The following is an 18,727-nucleotide window of genomic DNA, read 5'->3' on the forward strand; positions in this document are numbered from 1 at the left end:
AAACATTTTGATCCATGTTAGAGCTCATCCAGTTCCAGACTTGAGCTTGAGCTTGTTTTAGGGACGCTCCCACTCAAAATGATTTGGCGTCCGAACTGCTAGTTCACATATTGTGACCACACACACACACACACACACACACACACATTAAATACGAGTTTCTTTTTTTTTTTCAAAATCAAATTTTTATTTATTTTTCAATAATAAATGTATAAATGTCATCAAAAATTTCTTTATGTAAAAGTACATTTTTAATATTAATTTCTAATTGTTTATTTCTCATTTTTTGAATCATTTTATCATGAGAGGCGGCACGGTGGTGTAGTGGTTAGCGCTGTTGCCTCACAGCAAGAAGGTCCGGGTTCGAGCCCCGTGGCCGATGAGGGCCTTTCTGTGTGGAGTTTGCATGTTCTCCCCGTGTCCGCGTGGGTTTCCTCCGGGTGCTCCGGTTTCCCCCACAGTCCAAAGACATGCAGGTTAGGTTAACTGGTGACTCTAAATTGACTAAATTATTCATATATTTATGGATGCATATAACTCTGGGAATATTAAAGGACTTATAAGCAAGCTATACCACAGCATCATCTCATTGAAGAAGGACTCTACAGACTATGTGAAACAACGATGGGAAAAAGAGCTGAACATTGTGATTACAGAGGACCTGTGGCTGAATGCCTGGAAAATACAGTCATCCTCCACCAACTCTTGGACTTGGAGAGACTTCTGTTGGAAAAGCTTAATTTGTTTTTTTATAACTCCCAAGCAGAAGTCCAAACAGACTGGTACACAACTGGCCTGCTGGAGAGAATGTGGAGAGGTCCTTGCTGATTATGCTCATATTTTTTGGTCCTGCCCCTCCATCCAGTTTTTCTGGAGGGAAGTGGCAAAAATTATTTCAAAGGTTCTATGTTTTAATATGAATGTATCATTCACAACTCTCTACCTTGGGAATATGCCAGATGGCTTGAGTAGAGCTGATGTATACCTACTTAGGGTCTTGCTGGCCGCAAGTAAAAAGGCCATCACAAAATGCTGGCTCCAGAAAAATGCCCCCACTACAGATTATTTTGTTAATATTGTAAAACAACTACATGTATTAGAGCAAATGACTTATTCATTCAGACTCCAAAAAGATCTAAGGGAAAAACGATGGCAGAAATGGCAAGCCTATTTAGGGCCCGTTTACACGAGGACGCTGTCAGGTAAAAACGACTAAATATTTTATCGGAAGTGCCTTTCGTCTACACAGGGACGGCGTTTCTGAGGCTGAAAAATGGAAAAAATTGAAAACGCCTTCCAGAGTGGATAAGTTAAAAACAGCCCCCGTTGCATATCCGTCTAAACTACCCAATACGCGAAATTCTGCTCGGATCTGCTCACGTCGGGTACGCGTTTACGTCATACATATGTCATATACTGTACATGCCAGCCCGGGAAGTAAGAAAGTAAGTAAAAAAGTAAGAGCATGTCTGATTACATCGATCCAACGGACCTTCAAGCTGCTCTGGCAGCTTTAATAAACGTCCAGGAGTCCTTCGAACATCTATACCGAATCTGCACATATACCGTTAATGAACAGAGGCGGGTATAGTATGCTCTTACTTTTTTACTTACTTTCTTACTTACCATAGCCAGAGTAGTCAAAGTTATCACGGCGCAGATGTGCAGATCAGACAAGACGGAAGACATTGCGCATGCGTGCAGACATAGCGGAGGTCTTTCACAGCACTACCTAGCCGCCTGGCATGCACATCCAATTGAATTCCACACATTTATGCGTCACCGTATAGACGCAGATTTCCTCCTTGAAAACGGTCATGTAGACAGGGAAAAAAGTGAGAACGAAAATGGACTTTTGCGTTTTTGTTTCAGACCGTCCCCGTGTAAAGTGGGCCTTAGCTAATGAATGAGACTGTATGCATGTAATGGGTATGATACTTTGTCTTTTGGATTTACTGATCAGCCCCGGACCTTGAATATGGGTAATTGTTCAATGTTTTGTTTTTGTCTTTTATTTTAACTTCCTGTATTAAAAGATGAAAATGATCTATAAATAAAGAGTTTTAAAAAAAAAGAAAGGCCCTCGCTGGTCACTGGGCTCGAACCCGGAAACTTCTTGCTGTGAGGCGACCGTGCTAAGCACTACACCACCATGCCGAAAAGTAGACATTTTCCAAATCTAAGTCTTGTAATTATCCTTTGTTTGTTTCTGTTTTTGTCAGAATATGTGGTATGTCCAGTCCCAGGCACAACTGTAGGCTCTACATATACAGGATATGTACCAGATGCGCTTACGCTCCTGTACACCAGGGGGCGGTGTGGCGCTTTTATTCCACCAACGCTTCACTGTACAACTACAGAGCAAGAGTGAAACAACGGGGCAGTGTAATGAAAATAATTGACTCTGTGAACAGTTGATGCGAGATTCTCGTAGGCTCAAGCATTCACTGTAATCATTCAGATCTGGCTTTGGAATCTGATTTGATTCTTCATCTCAAATTTAACCAGCATTTTAAAGCAGTTGGCGTCACTGCTTTCAGTTAAACATTACAAAAACGTACTTAATCCATCATCTGTTGGTTGAAAATAAACTGACTGAAGTTAGTGAGGTTTCCTTCACTGATACTTGCTGATGGAAAGAAAGAAAGCACAACTTTATTCATCACCTCTCTGCATTTAACCCATCTGAAGCAGTGAACACACACGCAGCAGTGGGCAGCCATGCTAACAGCGCCCGGGCACCTCAGCCCAAGGCCGTCCCATATTAACCTAACCTGCATGTCTTTGGACTGTGGGGGAAACCAGAGCACCCGGAGGAAACCCACGCAGACATGGGGAGAACATGCAAACTCTCCACAGAAAAGCCACCATCGGCCACTGGGCTCAAACCCAGGACCTTCCTGCTGTGAGGCGACCGTGCTAACCACTACACCACCGTGCCGCCTACTCCTGAGTCTACTGTTCTGGGACAAGCAATCAGTTATCAGGATAAATGTTCGAATACTAAAAAATTCGCTAAGGTTTAGGATAAAACAATAAACCCAGCCGAGTAAGCTGAGCCAAATACATGCAGGAGACTGAATGTGACTTGGTACCATTGCCTGGAATGAGTTACCTAGTCACATTCAGTCTATTGAGTCAAAAGGTGTTTTCAACAATAGGGTTAAAAGTTTTTTATTTGATCAACAGTCACAAAATCCTTTTATTATGTCTTAGCTTATTTGTTTTGAATCCAGCCACTGGGGGTGCATGAGTGTACTCTTGGTGCTGGTCCCAAGCCCGGATAAATTGGAGAGGGTTGTGTCAGGAAGGGCATCCGGCGTAAAACTGTGCCAAATCTAACATGTGGAATGAAAAGAGATCATTTGTGATCGGAAAGTCCCAGCAAAAGTGAAAGGTAAGATGTATAAGACAGTAGTGAGACCAGCTGTGATGTATGGATTGGAGACCTTAACGAAGAGACAGGAGGCAAAGTTGGAGGTGGCGGAGCTAAAGATGTTAAGGTTTGCAATGGGAGTGATGAGGTTGGACAGGATAAGGAGCGAGCACATCAGAGGAACAGCATGTGGAAAGCTTGGGAATTAAGCTAAGAGAGATGAGACTGAGATGGTATGGGCACATTGTGAGAAGAGATGCAGAGGATGTTGGAAGGAGAACGCTGAGGATGGAGCTGCCAGGCAAACGAAAACGAGGAAGGCCAAAGAGGAGATACATGGATGTGGTGAGAGACGACATGAAAGTGGCAGGTGTGGTAGAGAAGGATGTGGAAGACAGGGAGCAATGGAGATGAAAGATCCGCTGTGGCGACCCCTAATTGGGAGCAGCCAGAAGAAGAAGTCTTTTTTGTTTTTAAATCTCATTATCTCTAGCCGCTTTATCCTGTTCTACAGGGTCGCAGGCAAGCTGGAGCCTATCCCAGCTGACTACGGGCGAGAGGCGGGGTACACCCTGGACAAGTCGCCAGGTCATCGCAGGGCTGACACATAGACACAGACAACCATTCACATTCACACCTACGGTCAATTTAGAGCAGCCAGTTAACCTAACCTGCATGTCTTTGGACTGTGGGGGAAACCGGAGCACCCGGAGGAAACCCACGCGGACACGGGGAGAACATGCAAACTCCGCACAGAAAGGCCCTCGCCGGCCACGGGGCTCAAACCCGGACCTTCTTGCTGTGAGGCGACAGCGCTAACCACTACACCACCATGCCGCCCTGTTCAAAATTATTATCATTATTATTTTCATAACTATTATTATTATTTAAATATAATTATTGTTGTTGTTTACATACTATAATTATGTATTTACTATTTACCCCTATTTTTGCCATTTGATTCTTGCCGGACCACAATGGAAATAAGTGTTATACATTTTCTTGTGTTATCCGTGTATCTTAATGTGCACTATATTTCTGTATTTTGTGCATTATTTTACTAAATAAAATCAATCAGGGACGTCCATGTCAATTTTCCAACGCGCATGCGCTTAATTTTGCGCATGCGTGTTTGTGTGAAAGTCAAATTTCACAACGTCAGCTATGTCTATTACACCGGATGTTGAACCATAAATACGGGATACAGAAGCTGCTTGGATACGAATTACTGTATTTCACTTCGAGAGTAAGTGATGGGATGTTTTGTTTTGGGATGGAGGTGATGAGTTATTACATTAACGTTTGGTTGTTATATTTATTAGAGTCATGAAGTGGGTCAGACTCGGGCGCGTCCCAAACCACAGTGTTCAGCACTCAGTAGTACTGAAATGTTTGGGCACTTGGCTGTATTGTGTTGTGGCTAGTAAGATCATATTGCTATCCCATAATATGAAGCTGTGCGGTTTTGGACGCGACCCCAGTCTGTAGCGTTGAGCCTGTCTGTGTTAACATGCTGTGTTTAGTCACAGGTGAGCGCCATGTCCGGAGATTTGGACCTCTCACCGCCGGAGGTTCCTGAGCCCACCTTTTTCGAGAGTGTTTTACGTTATGGTCTCTTTCTTGGAGCAATTTTCCAGCTCGTCTGCATTTTAGCCATAATTCTACCCACCTCCAAGAGCCATGAACAGGTAACACCTACGTCTGCAGGGGCGTGGCTAGAGGGGAGGGGGTGGGGTGGTCCTGGGGTGCCCGTGACACCCCTTTGTCGGACCATACATTTTTTCAATAGCCGCATAAGAATCTTAAAGTGCATATTCTGGACCGATTTCGTTTGGATTAATGATAAAGTTAATGAGAAGTCCTACTGTGCCTATCCCAGCTGTTCCACCATGGGTTTTTAACCCTTTGATGCAAAACATGGGTCAAAAGTGACCCGGCTGAGTTTTTATCTTCTATCTTTGCAATAAATTAATTCCATCATTCAGTATTCAAGGTATTCCTCAATTAACTTGTTTTTGATCATCATACATCCTTATTTTATTTTTTCCTTTCTTACTTTCTGAATAAAAACCCTTTTTGCATCACTACCCTTCTAATGCACAACATGGGTCAAAAACGACCCGCATTCATTTTCCAGGTTATTTCATCTATGGCTGAGTGTTTCTATGATATACTTTTGAAATAAATTCATTTTGTCATTTACTTTTCCAAATATGCAGTAAATATCTTGTTTTTGTTTAGCACAAATCATCATTTTTATTTTTCCTTTCTTAAGTTATGAACAAGCACAGCTTTTGTAATTCTACATCAAGTTTACACACATGGGTCAGAACCGACCCGCATGCATTTACTCCAGCGTTTGGTGGGAACTGTGAATTGTGCTTGTGTCAGACATTTCACAGCTCAGCACAGCGCCCTTTGCCCATCTCATACATGCAAGGAATGTTTCTCAATTGTTCTAACATTACCTTAGAAAAAAATTGATGATGTTTAGGTTACCTTGAGAGTGAGTAGATTACTCGTCAGAAAGTTACAAGTAATTACTATTAGCTACCGAGCTGTTGACATATTCTACTTTAGTTAGCTAATTTTATTGTAGTTGGCTTAGCTAACTATATAGTTAATAAATAAATAACTGGCCCCATTCACTGCTAAAGTAATTACTTGAAACAAATTATTATTATTATAGTATTAAGACATTTAATTTAAATCACACTTGGATGACCCATGTGTCATAATATAAAAAGTATTTTTGTTCATAAAGTAGGAAAGAAAAAATTAAATTAATGATTTGTGGTAATTAAAAACAAGATATTTAAAGAATACTTGGAATATTCAATCATAAAATAAATTGATTTCAAAAGATAGAGCAAAGAAACTCAGTCAGCATGAAATAACCTGGAAAATGAATGCGGGTCATTTTTGACCCATGTTGTGCATTAGAAGGGGTGTGCATATGTTTTGCATCAAAGGGTTAAAGAGATATCCATTGACCTGGCGTTATTAGAGGAGATGCAAGAGAGTAACATGGACAAATTAAGGGTTCAGAGCTATCTTATGGAGACGTATAAAGAGGATATAACTCTATATACAGATACCTCTAAAATGGCTGGTAAAAGAGTTGGGGTTGCTTTTGTTATCCCAAAGTTAAAAGTCAAAGTAGGAAAAAGAATCAATGATGATCTAGCAGTTTATACAGCGGAGTTGGTTGCTGTGTGGCTAGCCCTGCTATGGGTGGAAGTTAATAGGCCAAGGAAGGCAGTAATTGTTTCAGACTCCAGCTCAGCTTTGATTAGCATTAGAACGTCCCAGTCAAAATCAAGGCAGGACGTTTTGTTTGAAATATTACAAGTTGCAAATAATCTGTTAAAGACAGGAGTTAAGATGACTCTTGTATGGGTACCAGCTCATATAGGAGTTGTAGGGAATGAGATGGCAGATAAGTGCGCTAAACAAGCAGCTGGAAATCCCAGCATGGATATTGAAGTCGCTTACAGCAAGGCAGAAATTAAAAGTATGGTTAAAAACATAGTTAAGGGAAAATGGCAAACATTATGGGACAATGGCCAGACTGGGAGACAGTTTTATAATATCCAGAACAAAGTGGGAAAGAGTAGAAACACCAACAGAAGTAAGGAAGAGGAGGATGCTTTTTCGAGAATGAGGTTTGGACACACAAGATTAAATAGTTCTTTGGTGATGATAAAAAAGCATGCAGATGGAAACTCTGATTTCTGTTGCAGCCCAGAGTCTACAGAGCATGTTATTTTGCAATGTCCTAAATACCAGGAAGAAAGACAAAGATATTAATTTTACAGTTGCAAGGGAAACAATTAGTGTTAAACTTGGAGGACATTCTGCAAAGAAGTACAGGTGAAATCTGCTTCAAATATGTATTTAGCTTCTTAAGGAACACAGGTCTAATTAAAATAATTTAGGTTTGTTTTTAAACTCAAGTATCACACCCCAGTCCAGCTGGTGGCGGTAATGCACCATTGAAGCTAGTTGCCAACTGCCATAAAACCGAAAGAAGAAGAATTTTGTTTTTTTTTTTGTTTTTTTTTATGAAAGTATGTCCCTTTGCACACTCATCCAGAAGGGTAATTTTGCACAAAGCCATCTGTCTACAGCAGAAAAAAATAAAATAACAAAACGCGTCTGGAAAAATCCCAAGGGAGTCTGGAGCCAGATTCGTGACGTCACCTGCGGAAGCGCCAGCAGGCTGCGAGAGCTTTGCACGGTTTCAGTGCACAGCCTGTGTAGACCAAGCGCTCCCATTTCTCTCTCATTGTCCGGTCTTTTGGAAAACGATGAGCACTAATCCCATCAAGATTGGTGTTGCTACAACCTCCGACGATACATCTGTTAAACATTTTAATAATTACGCGATAACGTTGAAGAAATTTGCAGAAAACCACCAGGTCGTTTTCTCATAAACAAACCAGCACTGACGTAGGATTCAGAGGGAGGCATCCCGCACGCGACATCACGAAAATCAATGTTTGCCGGGAAGTCCAAATGCCAAGTCTTTTCAGAGGCGGACCAATTCGCCTCAAATGGCTTGATTTCAACTGAATTTTTCTGGTATTGCGCAAGGTAAAAAAAATTGCACAAAATGCAAAATGTGACAGATATTTGACCAAAGTTTAATATAAAATAGGAGAATTACATTGATCTTGCTCCTGAATTTACCCGTGAGATGCACTTTAAGCCAGTATCTCACTTGGCTGCGACAGCCTGCAACTAGTTGGAGACACAACAATTGCGATAAAATATGCGAATTCAGTTCTCGCACTTCAGCCAGCATCTCACTTCACGGAAACTGACTTGAGAAGGGTTCGTGACGGCTTTGCGACACCAGCGACGCATTTGCGGCTATTTTGAGAGAGAATTTGTCGCGCAAATTTTTTGAACGCGGTCAAAATTTCAGCGACGAAGGAGCGACACTTTGTGACTCGCGTGAGGAAATTGAGAAGCCCCGTGAATGTTTCAAGACACTTTTGAAACTCTCTTGCGAATGACATTCGCAATTTGTCGCAAGCTGTCGCAGCCCAGTGAGATACTGGCTTTAGAAAAGCGCCCACTGCAATTTTTCTAACATTTTATTTATTTTTAAACTAGATTGTCACCTCGGGGCGGCACAGTGCTGTAGCGGTTAGCACTGTCACCTCACAGCAAGAAGGTTCTGGGTTCGAGCCCAGCAGCCGGTGAGGGCCTTTCTGTGTGGAGTTTGCATGTTCTCCCCGTGTCCGCGTGGGTTTCCTCCGGGTGCTCCGGTTTCCCCCACAGTCCAAAGACATGCAGGTTAGGTTAACTGGTGACTCTAAATTGACTGTAGGTGTGAATCTGAGTGTGAATGGTTGTCTGTGTCTACGGGTAGTATCTCACTGGGCTGCGACAGCCTGCGACTAGTTGGAGACACAATTGTGATAAAATATGCGAATTAGAGACAATTTTCACTTGGAATCACACTGAATTGATATTCGCATATTTTATCACAATTGTTGTGTCTCCAGCTAGTCGCAGACTGTCGCAGCCCAGTGAGATACTGGCTTATGTGTCAGCCCTGCGATGACCTGGCGACTTGTCCAGGGTGTACCCCACCTCTCACCCGTAGTCAGCTGGGATAGGCTCCAGCTTGCCTGCAACCCTGTAGAACAGGATAAGCAGCTACAGATAATGCATGGATGGATGGATTGTCACCTCAGCCTCATTAGGGTTTCTACAACCCCGATTCCAAAAAATTTGGGACAAAGTACAAATTGTAAATAAAAACGGAATGCAATGATATGGAAGCTTCAAAATTCCATATTTTATTCAGAATAGAACATAGATGACAAATCAAATGTTTAAACTGAGAAAATGTATCATTTAAAGAGAAAAATTAGGTGATTTTAAATTTCATGACAACAACACATCTCAAAAAAGTTGGGACAAGGCCATGTTTACCACTGTGAGACATCCCCTTTTCTCTTTACAACAGTCTGTAAACATCTGGGGACTGAGGAGACAAGTTGCTCAAGTTTAGGGATAGGAATGTTAACCCATTCTTGTCTAATGTAGGATTCTAGTTGCTCAACTGTCTTAGGTCTTTTTTGTCATGTCTTCTGTTTATGATGCGCCAAATGTTTTCTATGGGTGAAAGATCTGGACTGCAGGCTGGCCAGTTCAGTACCCGGACCCTTCTTCTACGCAGCCATGATGCTGTAATTGATGCAGTATGTGGTTTGGCATTGTCATGTTGGAAAACGCAAGGTCTTCCCTGAAAGAGACGTCGTCTGGATGGGAGCATATGTTGCTCTAGAACCTGGATATACCTTTCAGCATTGATGGTGTCTTTCCAGATGTGTAAGCTGCCCATGCCACACGCACTAATGCAACCCCATACCATCAGAGATGCAGGCTTCTGAACTGAGCGCTGATAACAACTTGGGTCGTCCTTCTCCTCTTTAGTCCGAATGACACGGCGTCCCTGATTTCCATAAAGAACTTCAAATTTTGATTCGTCTGACCACAGAACAGTTTTCCACTTTGCCACAGTCCATTTTAAATGAGCCTTGGCCCAGAGAAGACGTCTGCGCTTCTGGATCATGTTTAGATACGGCTTCTTCTTTGAACTACAGAGTTTTAGCTGGCAACGGCGGATGGCATGGTGAATTGTGTTCACAGATAATGTTCTCTGGAAATATTCCTGAGCCCATTTTGTGATTTCCAATACAGAAGCATGCCTGTATGTGATGCAGTGCCGTCTAAGGGCCCGAAGATCACGGGCACCCAGTATGGTTTTCCGGCCTTGACCCTTACGCACAGAGATTCTTCCAGATTCTCTGAATCTTTTGATGATATTATGCACTGTAGATGATATGTTCAAACTCTTTGCAATTTTACACTGTCGAACTCCTTTCTGATATTGCTCCACTATTTGTCGGCGCAGAATTAGGGGGATTGGTGATCCTCTTCCCATCTTTACTTCTGAGAGCCGCTGCCACTCCAAGATGCTCTTTTTATACCCAGTCATGTTAATGACCTATTGCCAATTGACCTAATGAGTTACAATTTGGTCCTCCAGCTGTTCCTTTTTTGTACCTTTTAACTTTTCCAGCCTCTTATTGCCCCTGTCCCAACTTTTTTGAGATGTGTTGCTGTCATGAAATTTCAAATGAGCCAATATTTGGCATGAAATTTCAAAATGTCTCACTTTCGACATTTGATATGTTGTCTGTGTTCTATTGTGAATACAATATCAGTTTTTGAGATTTGTAAATTATTGCATTCCGTTTTTATTTACAATTTGTACTTTGTCCCAGCTTTTTTTGGAATCGGGGTTGTATAACCTTGTATGGACTTCCTGTGGTTTGGGCGCGAAGACCCAGTTCTGCACAAGTGCAACATGATCGCACTAGAAAGCATGGTCAAGCTGCCAGTGTAGCTGCAGTCTTTTTAGTTGCGAATTACAAGTATTTCCTCGTGTTAATTCATGTCAAAACAAGCGTAACTTTCCTCCTTCTTTCGACATGGAGAGACAAGCAATTTATTATATATTTTTTCCATCAAAGTTGCGTTTTGTGGTTTCGAAGCTAAGTTTTAGTGCCGTTTCTACAACACAATATCAAGAAAATGTGGAAGAAACAGCAATAATGGAAGAGCCGGTTTCTAAGCTACATAAAACTAGCAGTGGTGGTTATTTTTTTGTTACATAATGTACTCGGGCTGCCAGTCAGTGTGTGCCCCGCCGAAAAATCCTAGTCTGTGTTTAATGTAACACACAGCTGTTTGAGGGTTTAGACCCAGAGTGGGCGTGGCATATAGCCAGCTGTCTTCACAGGAATTTCTTTATCGTGACTGAACAATCCTGAAGACATCAAAACTATTAAATAACATATATCTGGAATCATGTTCTAAAAAAAAAAGTGTTAAAGTATGTTTGATATTTTAGATTCTTCAAAGTCGCCAGCATTTACCCCCATGACTCTTTTTACACACTATTGGCATTCTCTTAACCAGCTTCATGAGGTAGTCACCTGGAATGCTTTTTAATTAACAGGTGCCTCGTCAAAAGTTAATGAGTGCCATTTCTTGCCTTCTTAATGTGTTTGTGATCAAACAGTAAACAGCCCTATTCCACATCTGTAGTAAAGAAAGCACACCTTTATTCATCACACACTTGTGAAATTCCTGTCTGCATTTAACCTATCTGAACACGTGAGCAATGAGCACACACACATACCCAGAGCAGTGGGCAGCCATGCTAACAGCGCCTGGGGAGCAGTTGGGAGTTAGGTGCCTTGCTCAAGGGCACCTCAGCCCAAGGCCGTCCCATATTAACCTAACCCCATATCTTTGGACTGTGGGGGAAACCGGAGCACCCGGAGGAAACCCACGCAGACACGGGGAGAACATGCAAACTCCACACAGAAAGGCCCTTGCCAGCCACTGGGCTCGAACCCAGAACCTTCTTGCTGTGAGGCGACAGTGCTAACCACTACACCACTGTGTCGTAATCCATATTATGTTAAGAAGCACTCAACTAAGTAAAGAGAAACGACATCCATCATTACTTTAAGACATGACGTGTCTTTTAATTAATAAAAATAAAGAAAAAACATTGAATTAGAGGCTGTGTCCAAACTTTTGACTGGTACTGTATGTAGAATCAGTGGCCGTAATTACACAGAAGTAGATGTCCTACAGGTCCAATGACGTTGGAGGACAGGCAGTGTTTGATCTTTAAGCTTACTCAGCTTTTAGCTTGGAAGGCCATCATCAGTGTAATATGGACATCAATCAGCCATAATATCATGACTACTGAGAGGTGAAGTGAATAATATTGATTATCTCATTACACTGGCACCTGTCAAGGGGTGGGATATATTAGGCAGCAAGAGAACAGTCAGTTCTTGATGCATTGGAAGCATGAAAAATGGGCAAGCGTAAGGATCTGAGCGACTTGGACAAGGGCCAAACTGTGATTGCAAGATGACTGGGTCTGAGCATCTCCAAAATGGTACATCTTGTGGGGTGTTCCTGGTATGTAGTGGTTAATACAGGCCAAAAGTGGTCCAAGGAATGAGAACCGGTGAACCGGCAGCAGGGTCATGGGGGTCAAAGGCTCATTGATTCACATCAGGCACAAAGGCTAGCCCATATGGTCGAATCCCACAGAAGAGTTACTGTAGCACAAACTGCTGAAAAAGTTGATGCTGGCTGAAACAGAAAGGTGTCAGCATGAACTTTTTCAGCAGTTTGTGCTAGAGTAGCTGTTATGTTGAACAAAATATAAACAAACTAGTTGCCTAATTTAAACCATGGAATTGCACCTCTTATCTGTATCTTTATATCTATTTAACACGCATTATCTGTTCAGACTGAATAATGTATTAGTCCAGTTACGAGCAATTCCAGCGTTATGGACGTGACACTTGAACTCAAAATGGCAACAAATGACCCAGTGCATGTTTTATTGTCTCCCAGTATTTAAACAGGTGTTGCATATTTTAAGGCTGTTACCATACTGGAGAAGTGATAGAACAAGAACAATTCCCATAGTACATCTAGGGCATGCCAGAAAATGCCAATAAAAGATGCGTTATGGATGTGACAGAAAAAGTATCACTTTTCTTGGGTGACTGTACATTTTTATCAAACTCCGTGAAATTGTAAACCTAATGTCGAAATGGAGATATCCATTTGATAGAGGGGTCCAAGGTGAATATTAAAAAATCTTTGTTTAAAATATTTTGTATTTCATGCAGAGTTTCGGAAGGAAAAGTCAGCGTTATGGATGTGACGAAATTCCGTTATGGATGTGACGCGTCTGAAATAGACATGGCATATGTTTAGAAAAATCAGCAATTTAACCACTATAACCCTTTGAAAAACTCTAAATATCAGCTAAAACTATCAAAGTTCTTAAATAATATTTAGGATGGCTATTGTTTTGCTGTTTTGTGGATTTTAGCATACATTTCTGTGGCTTGTGGCAATAATATAGAATTGTACATGATCAAAGTTGATTTTAGCTTGGGTTTTACATTATAAGAAAGAAAGACTGACAGTGACATATTAGGTTGGTTACAAATTGGTTCAACTTATTCACATCTGTAAAATACAGGCCTAGGTGATCTCTCTGGGAGTGGTTTTGATGTATTACATGTTGCTTTATTTTTGCATGGTGAGGTTGACATTTACATGGAATTGCCCTTACCTTAAAGGAGATATGCAGAACCTTTTATTTTTTTTTTAAAAATTTCTGAGTGGATAGTATCTTCATCCTTGACTCTTGTATGCTGCATAAATGGGAATAAAATATATATATTTTTGAGAGTTAAAATCGACCGCAAAGTTGGCATTCGAGCTGCCCCGCTGAGCCAGCCAGCCCTGAGTGCGTGACGTCACAGCGGTAACCGGTTTTAAGGCCGAGGCCTTTGACAGCTATAGACCAAAGTCATATAAATAAAAATTTACGGTGAAAGTAAGAAATACCGTTACCGACTTGCTCAACTAAGACTGATTTGACTTCATTGATTGTGGGTTGACTCTCATTAAAACAGGATAGGTGTTATAACTTGTGCAACATAAATATACATGCATGCATTTTCATTGATAAAACATAAAAGGCTAATTAAATAATCAGATGAACTGAGACAATCACATTCTGAAGCAAATTAAATAATCTTATACCGGTAACTTAAACACACAATACAAGTTACATGTAGTAATCTAAATGCAGGTAAACCAGTGAGTGTTGTTTTATATCCAAATGAGAGTCGGAGCTGACCCGTCTCTATTCTCACTTCTTGAAGGCCGATCTTGTGGCCGATTGTTTTGTTTTGAAACAATCTGACTTTTTCAGTTATTCGTTCAGTTCTCCGTTCATTCATTTCTTCCACATAAGGGCGAAATGGCAGCAATATCCAGTTTAGAAATAAGACAGCTGCTCAACTCTTTCTCTATTTTCTCCATACTGTGTACTCCGCCATTACTGCTGGGCTCAGGCAATTACTAAAACCTGGGATGGAACGGGATGTCACTGGTTTTAGCAACAACTGCGGGGAGGTCACTGCCCGAGCGATATGTCCCGTCCCGTTCTGTCCTGGGTTTTAGCAACAACCCTCGGCTCACGCTCCAGGAGGACTGGTGCAAGTGAACTCGCTTTAAAAAAAAAAACTTTTCTTGTGGTTTTCTTTTCCTTTAATTGTTGGTACTGCACCCTCTTTCAATACGGGCTTATAGCCAACGCTCCTCAACAGATCAGAGGTCTCGTACGAGTCCCCAGTAAAATGTGCAGAGCAGAGGAGAGACCACTTCATACCCGTCCAATGTGCCCGTGAACTTCTCGCAAAACGCGTCCAAATCTTTGCAGTTTGAACATTCTTAGGCCATGAATGCAACGTAAATCCACCTTCTGTCATGTTGCTAGCGGGTGCAGCAACACATCTACGGGCATGGTGATAAATTAGCTCAAAATGGAGGATCAGAGTTGCAGTCAGCTCTGTGTTTTAGTATAGCGGAAATGACAATGAGACCGATCGACTTCCTGCTGTGACGTTACGGACATCAAGGTCATTCACTCAGACCGCTACCTATATAAATCATTTTAATCGTAAAAATGACTGTATTAGATTTATTGTTAACGCTTAAAACTATTCCTGTGCCATTCTTGAGGTCTCAAGGTATTTGGGTCTGTCTCAGAAACTGGGTACTGTGGGGGTACCCCACTAAATATACTCAGTCAATAAACTATACGGTTTTGAATGGTGATGTTGGTTTTAATTTGAAATAAAATGAAAGAAATAATACAGATAAAAGGAAATCTTTGATGTGAATATTCAGAATTTGGCAAAAATTCTGCAAATTTGTGGAAAAATGGCGGCTTGATCTGGGACATGATAAATGGTTGACTACATCGCATTCCCTTAAAAAGGTTGTAGTCCACTGAACAGTCTACAGTTATCACTAATTGTATTTTAAGTCGTAACTTCATACACCTAAGGATTGGTGCGCTCACAGAATAATCATAACCGTAATAAAACATCATGCAAAATATTTGATCACCGTTGTAACTCCATTTTCCGCAGACCCAAAACCAATACGATCGTGTGTTTTGACCTAAACGGAAAGCCTCAGGGTCGAGGTCACTACCTCACCAAAAGTAGTAACTTAAAATCACTCCGCCATATAAATATTTAGTTATAAATCTGTGATTTTGTTTTTTAAAAAGAAAGCTGAAAGTTAGGTATAGAATATGTTTCTTACAGAATATGTTACGATGGTAGCTGGTCTTGTATGAATTTCTGAGCTATAAAATGAGTTGTGGTCTATTTTTTACCGTAGCGTGTTATTTGTGTGCGGGGAACGACACACATTAACAATTTGCATGTGTAGAATGGAATTTTCCACTCCAACAGTTAGAAGTTGATCGTGCTTCCATTTGCGGTCTTTCTATTACGCGGGTGATCTATTCAGACGTTATCGCTGAAAAGGTGAGTTTTGACAGTTTTATTTTGTTTTAGTCTTGCAGTATAAGGCAATAGAATGTTTCTTTTTCATCTTACTTTCATATTTCGGAGTGTTTGCGTATTTTTGGCCAATATTTTGCAACCATGGTCAATTTAGATTGAACTTTGGATATAATCTACGGGCAGTCATTTTGCCCCGCCCCCACCTCGCGCTCCGTCCGGTGCGGTAGTGATGTCCCATTGCTCGCGCGCCGCAGCAGAGACCCGCGTGACCTTCAGCCGGTACAGTCACTGTTCTTTTATCACCGCCGTTATTCTCATCTTTCCGGTGTGTTCTTGATTTTTCCATTGTGTCCTATTTTGCCATATCACATACCCAAAATGTATCATCATATTCATATTTAAGTGAATAATCAATTCAGTCATCATAACTTGGCATTTTTAACCCAAGCAATCAAAAAGAGGAAATTTATCCAATATTTTCACTCATCTGTGAAGGAGGGGCTTTAATTCTTCATGCTGTAGTTATTTTATATGTAAATCAATTTTACAAAAGCATTTGAATTGTAATCAAAAAAAATTTCCACAGTGGAGGCCAGATAAAGCAAGATACTATCTTTATTCTTCTTAAACATGGCAAAAGAAACATTGAGTGTTCGGTAGATGCAAAAAAAATAGTAAAATTAGAAAATTAAATTTTTGACCATAATGTCCCAAATGAGAGACCAGTTTCTGAGACGGACCCATTTATAAACGAAAGTGAGGCCATGGCTCTGCATATGTGCTTTAAAGACTATTTTTATCAAGTATTATTAATACTACAATACAATTTGAAAGATAAATCTAGGCTAGTCTACTTTTGCATGAAAACGGTCTCCTTTTGATTACAGGAAGAGACATCGGAGCCAGCTGAGCCGAAAACCTCTGAGCCAAACAGAAAGCCCAAAGCACCTGCGCAGCAAGTCCGGCAAAAACTTAAAAAGGAGAGCAAGAAGAAAAGATAAAGACTGTGAAATGAGTGTGTGAGCAAATCTGAAATTTTGGTTGTTTTCTGACAAAAAAAATAAAACAACTGAAGTAAATTTTCATTGTGGACCATCCAAACTAAACACTAAACCCATATTGCAACTGCATACAGTTTATTTACAGCAGTAGATCTCCATGAGTGATGATATTTACAATACCTACTTTACTCATTCACTAGGTGACTGTCATAAGGCTGGTGGTTAAAACTTTTTACTTTCTATTGACACATTTTAAGCTATCATTTTTGTAATTCTCTTGTAATAATAAACTGGACTGTTTTGGACCATTCTGGTTGCTCTCCTGTAGTCGGATCATTGCAGGGTTCTGTGATATTTTTTTTTTCTTTGTCGTCTTGGACCCAGTATGTTCCATCAGGGGAAAGTTCAAGAACAGAACTCTTGATGGCTAGTATCATTTGATTTCCTCTCCTCTGCCTGTGACTTATATGCTCATCCCATAGTTCACTCGCTGCCTTTAAACCAGCATGCAGATTTACTTGAAATAATTCGCTTATTTAAAGCGAAGAACATTATACATGATATAAATAGCCAATGCCTGCATGCTTGGTTAAAGGTTAGCCCACACAGAACATTACTACCAAGCATCTTCCTGACTAATGTTTGGTCTTTGACACACAAAATGGATGAGATCCAACTCAACCAGCCAAAGACTGCAATGGCACTGTTTTTGCTGAAACGTGGCTCAATTGTGAACGTGGTGATTGAGCCGGTTGGGCACTGTGTCTTCAGAGCAGACACACAAGCAGAGGACACTGGAAAGAGAAAAGCTGGAAGTGTGTGCATCCATGTATACAAATAAAACAAAGTGTAGACCTTTTTACATGCTTAGGGAATTTACATCAACCATTATAACTGTAGTTTACATGTATTCCATCAGATGCTAATGCTAAGCTTGCATTGAAAGAACTCTGTGTTGCCGTCAATAATTGCTAACCACACACCCAGAGGGAGTTTTCATCATTGCTGGGGAGTTTAATCACTGCAACCTGAGAACTGTGCTCCTTAGATTTCACCAGAATGTCTCCTGTCCCACCCAAGGGGATAATACATTATACCATGTTTATACAAATGTTACAAAGTCATCAACCTGAGACAATCTGACCACCTTTCTTTTGTTTCTGCTCCCTAAGTACACCCCTTTCATCAGAGGTGTGAAACCAATAACAAATATGGTTAAAGTGTGGCAAGAAACTCCTAACATTATAGCAGCGGTTTGAACACGCTGGGGTTCGTTTGCCACACAGGCCACCACAAGCTCACACACTGATGCTGAGGCGTATACTACTTCTCTTTTGGACTATGTTAGTATGTGTTGATAATGTCACCACTCAAAAGGTAAGTAAAATTTTGCTGAATCAAAAACCCTGGATGAACAACGAGGTTCACTAGATGCTGAGGGCATGTGGTGATGCTTCCAGATCAGGTCATGAAGAGGCTTACTGCTCTTCTAGGGCCAAACATCAGTGCAAACTACACATCGAGGACCATTTCATCAATGCAGATCCCTGTCGAAAGTGGCAATGGATTCAAGAGGTTACAGACTACAAACCTAAATCTACAACTACACCAACTAATAATGCTAACTCAGCCAATGAACTGAACAGTTTCTATGCCCAGTTTGACCTTCACAACAAGGAGCCAACAACCAAAATTGTACCCCTTCCCCCAATGAGAAGCCTTACATTAGATTGCAGACACTTATCCAGAGCAATGTATGACATACCCAGAGCAGTTGAAGGTTAGGTGCCTTGCTCAAGGGCACTTCAGCCATTCGTGTGAGTCCAGGGAATTGAACCAGCAACCTTTTGGCCCTAAAGCTGCTTCTCTAACCATTAGGCCATGACTTC

General features: G+C 41.1%; 1 protein-coding gene across 1 annotated transcript; it reads left to right on the plus strand.

Moving 5' to 3' along the window:
* The first annotated feature begins 4,517 nt into the window (after positions 1–4,517).
* Positions 4,518–17,151, plus strand: manbal (mannosidase beta like). Its single transcript, XM_060919345.1, has 3 exons — positions 4,518–4,622; positions 4,900–5,064; positions 16,725–17,151. The coding sequence occupies exons 1-3, from the start codon at positions 4,557–4,559 to the stop codon at positions 16,836–16,838; spliced, it is 345 nt and encodes a 114-aa protein (XP_060775328.1). The 5' UTR covers positions 4,518–4,556; the 3' UTR covers positions 16,839–17,151.
* Positions 17,152–18,727: the final 1,576 nt, after the last annotated feature.

The sequence above is a fragment of the Neoarius graeffei genome, chromosome 4, assembly GCF_027579695.1.
Source record: "Neoarius graeffei isolate fNeoGra1 chromosome 4, fNeoGra1.pri, whole genome shotgun sequence".
NCBI classification, from domain to species: domain Eukaryota; kingdom Metazoa; phylum Chordata; class Actinopteri; order Siluriformes; family Ariidae; genus Neoarius; species Neoarius graeffei.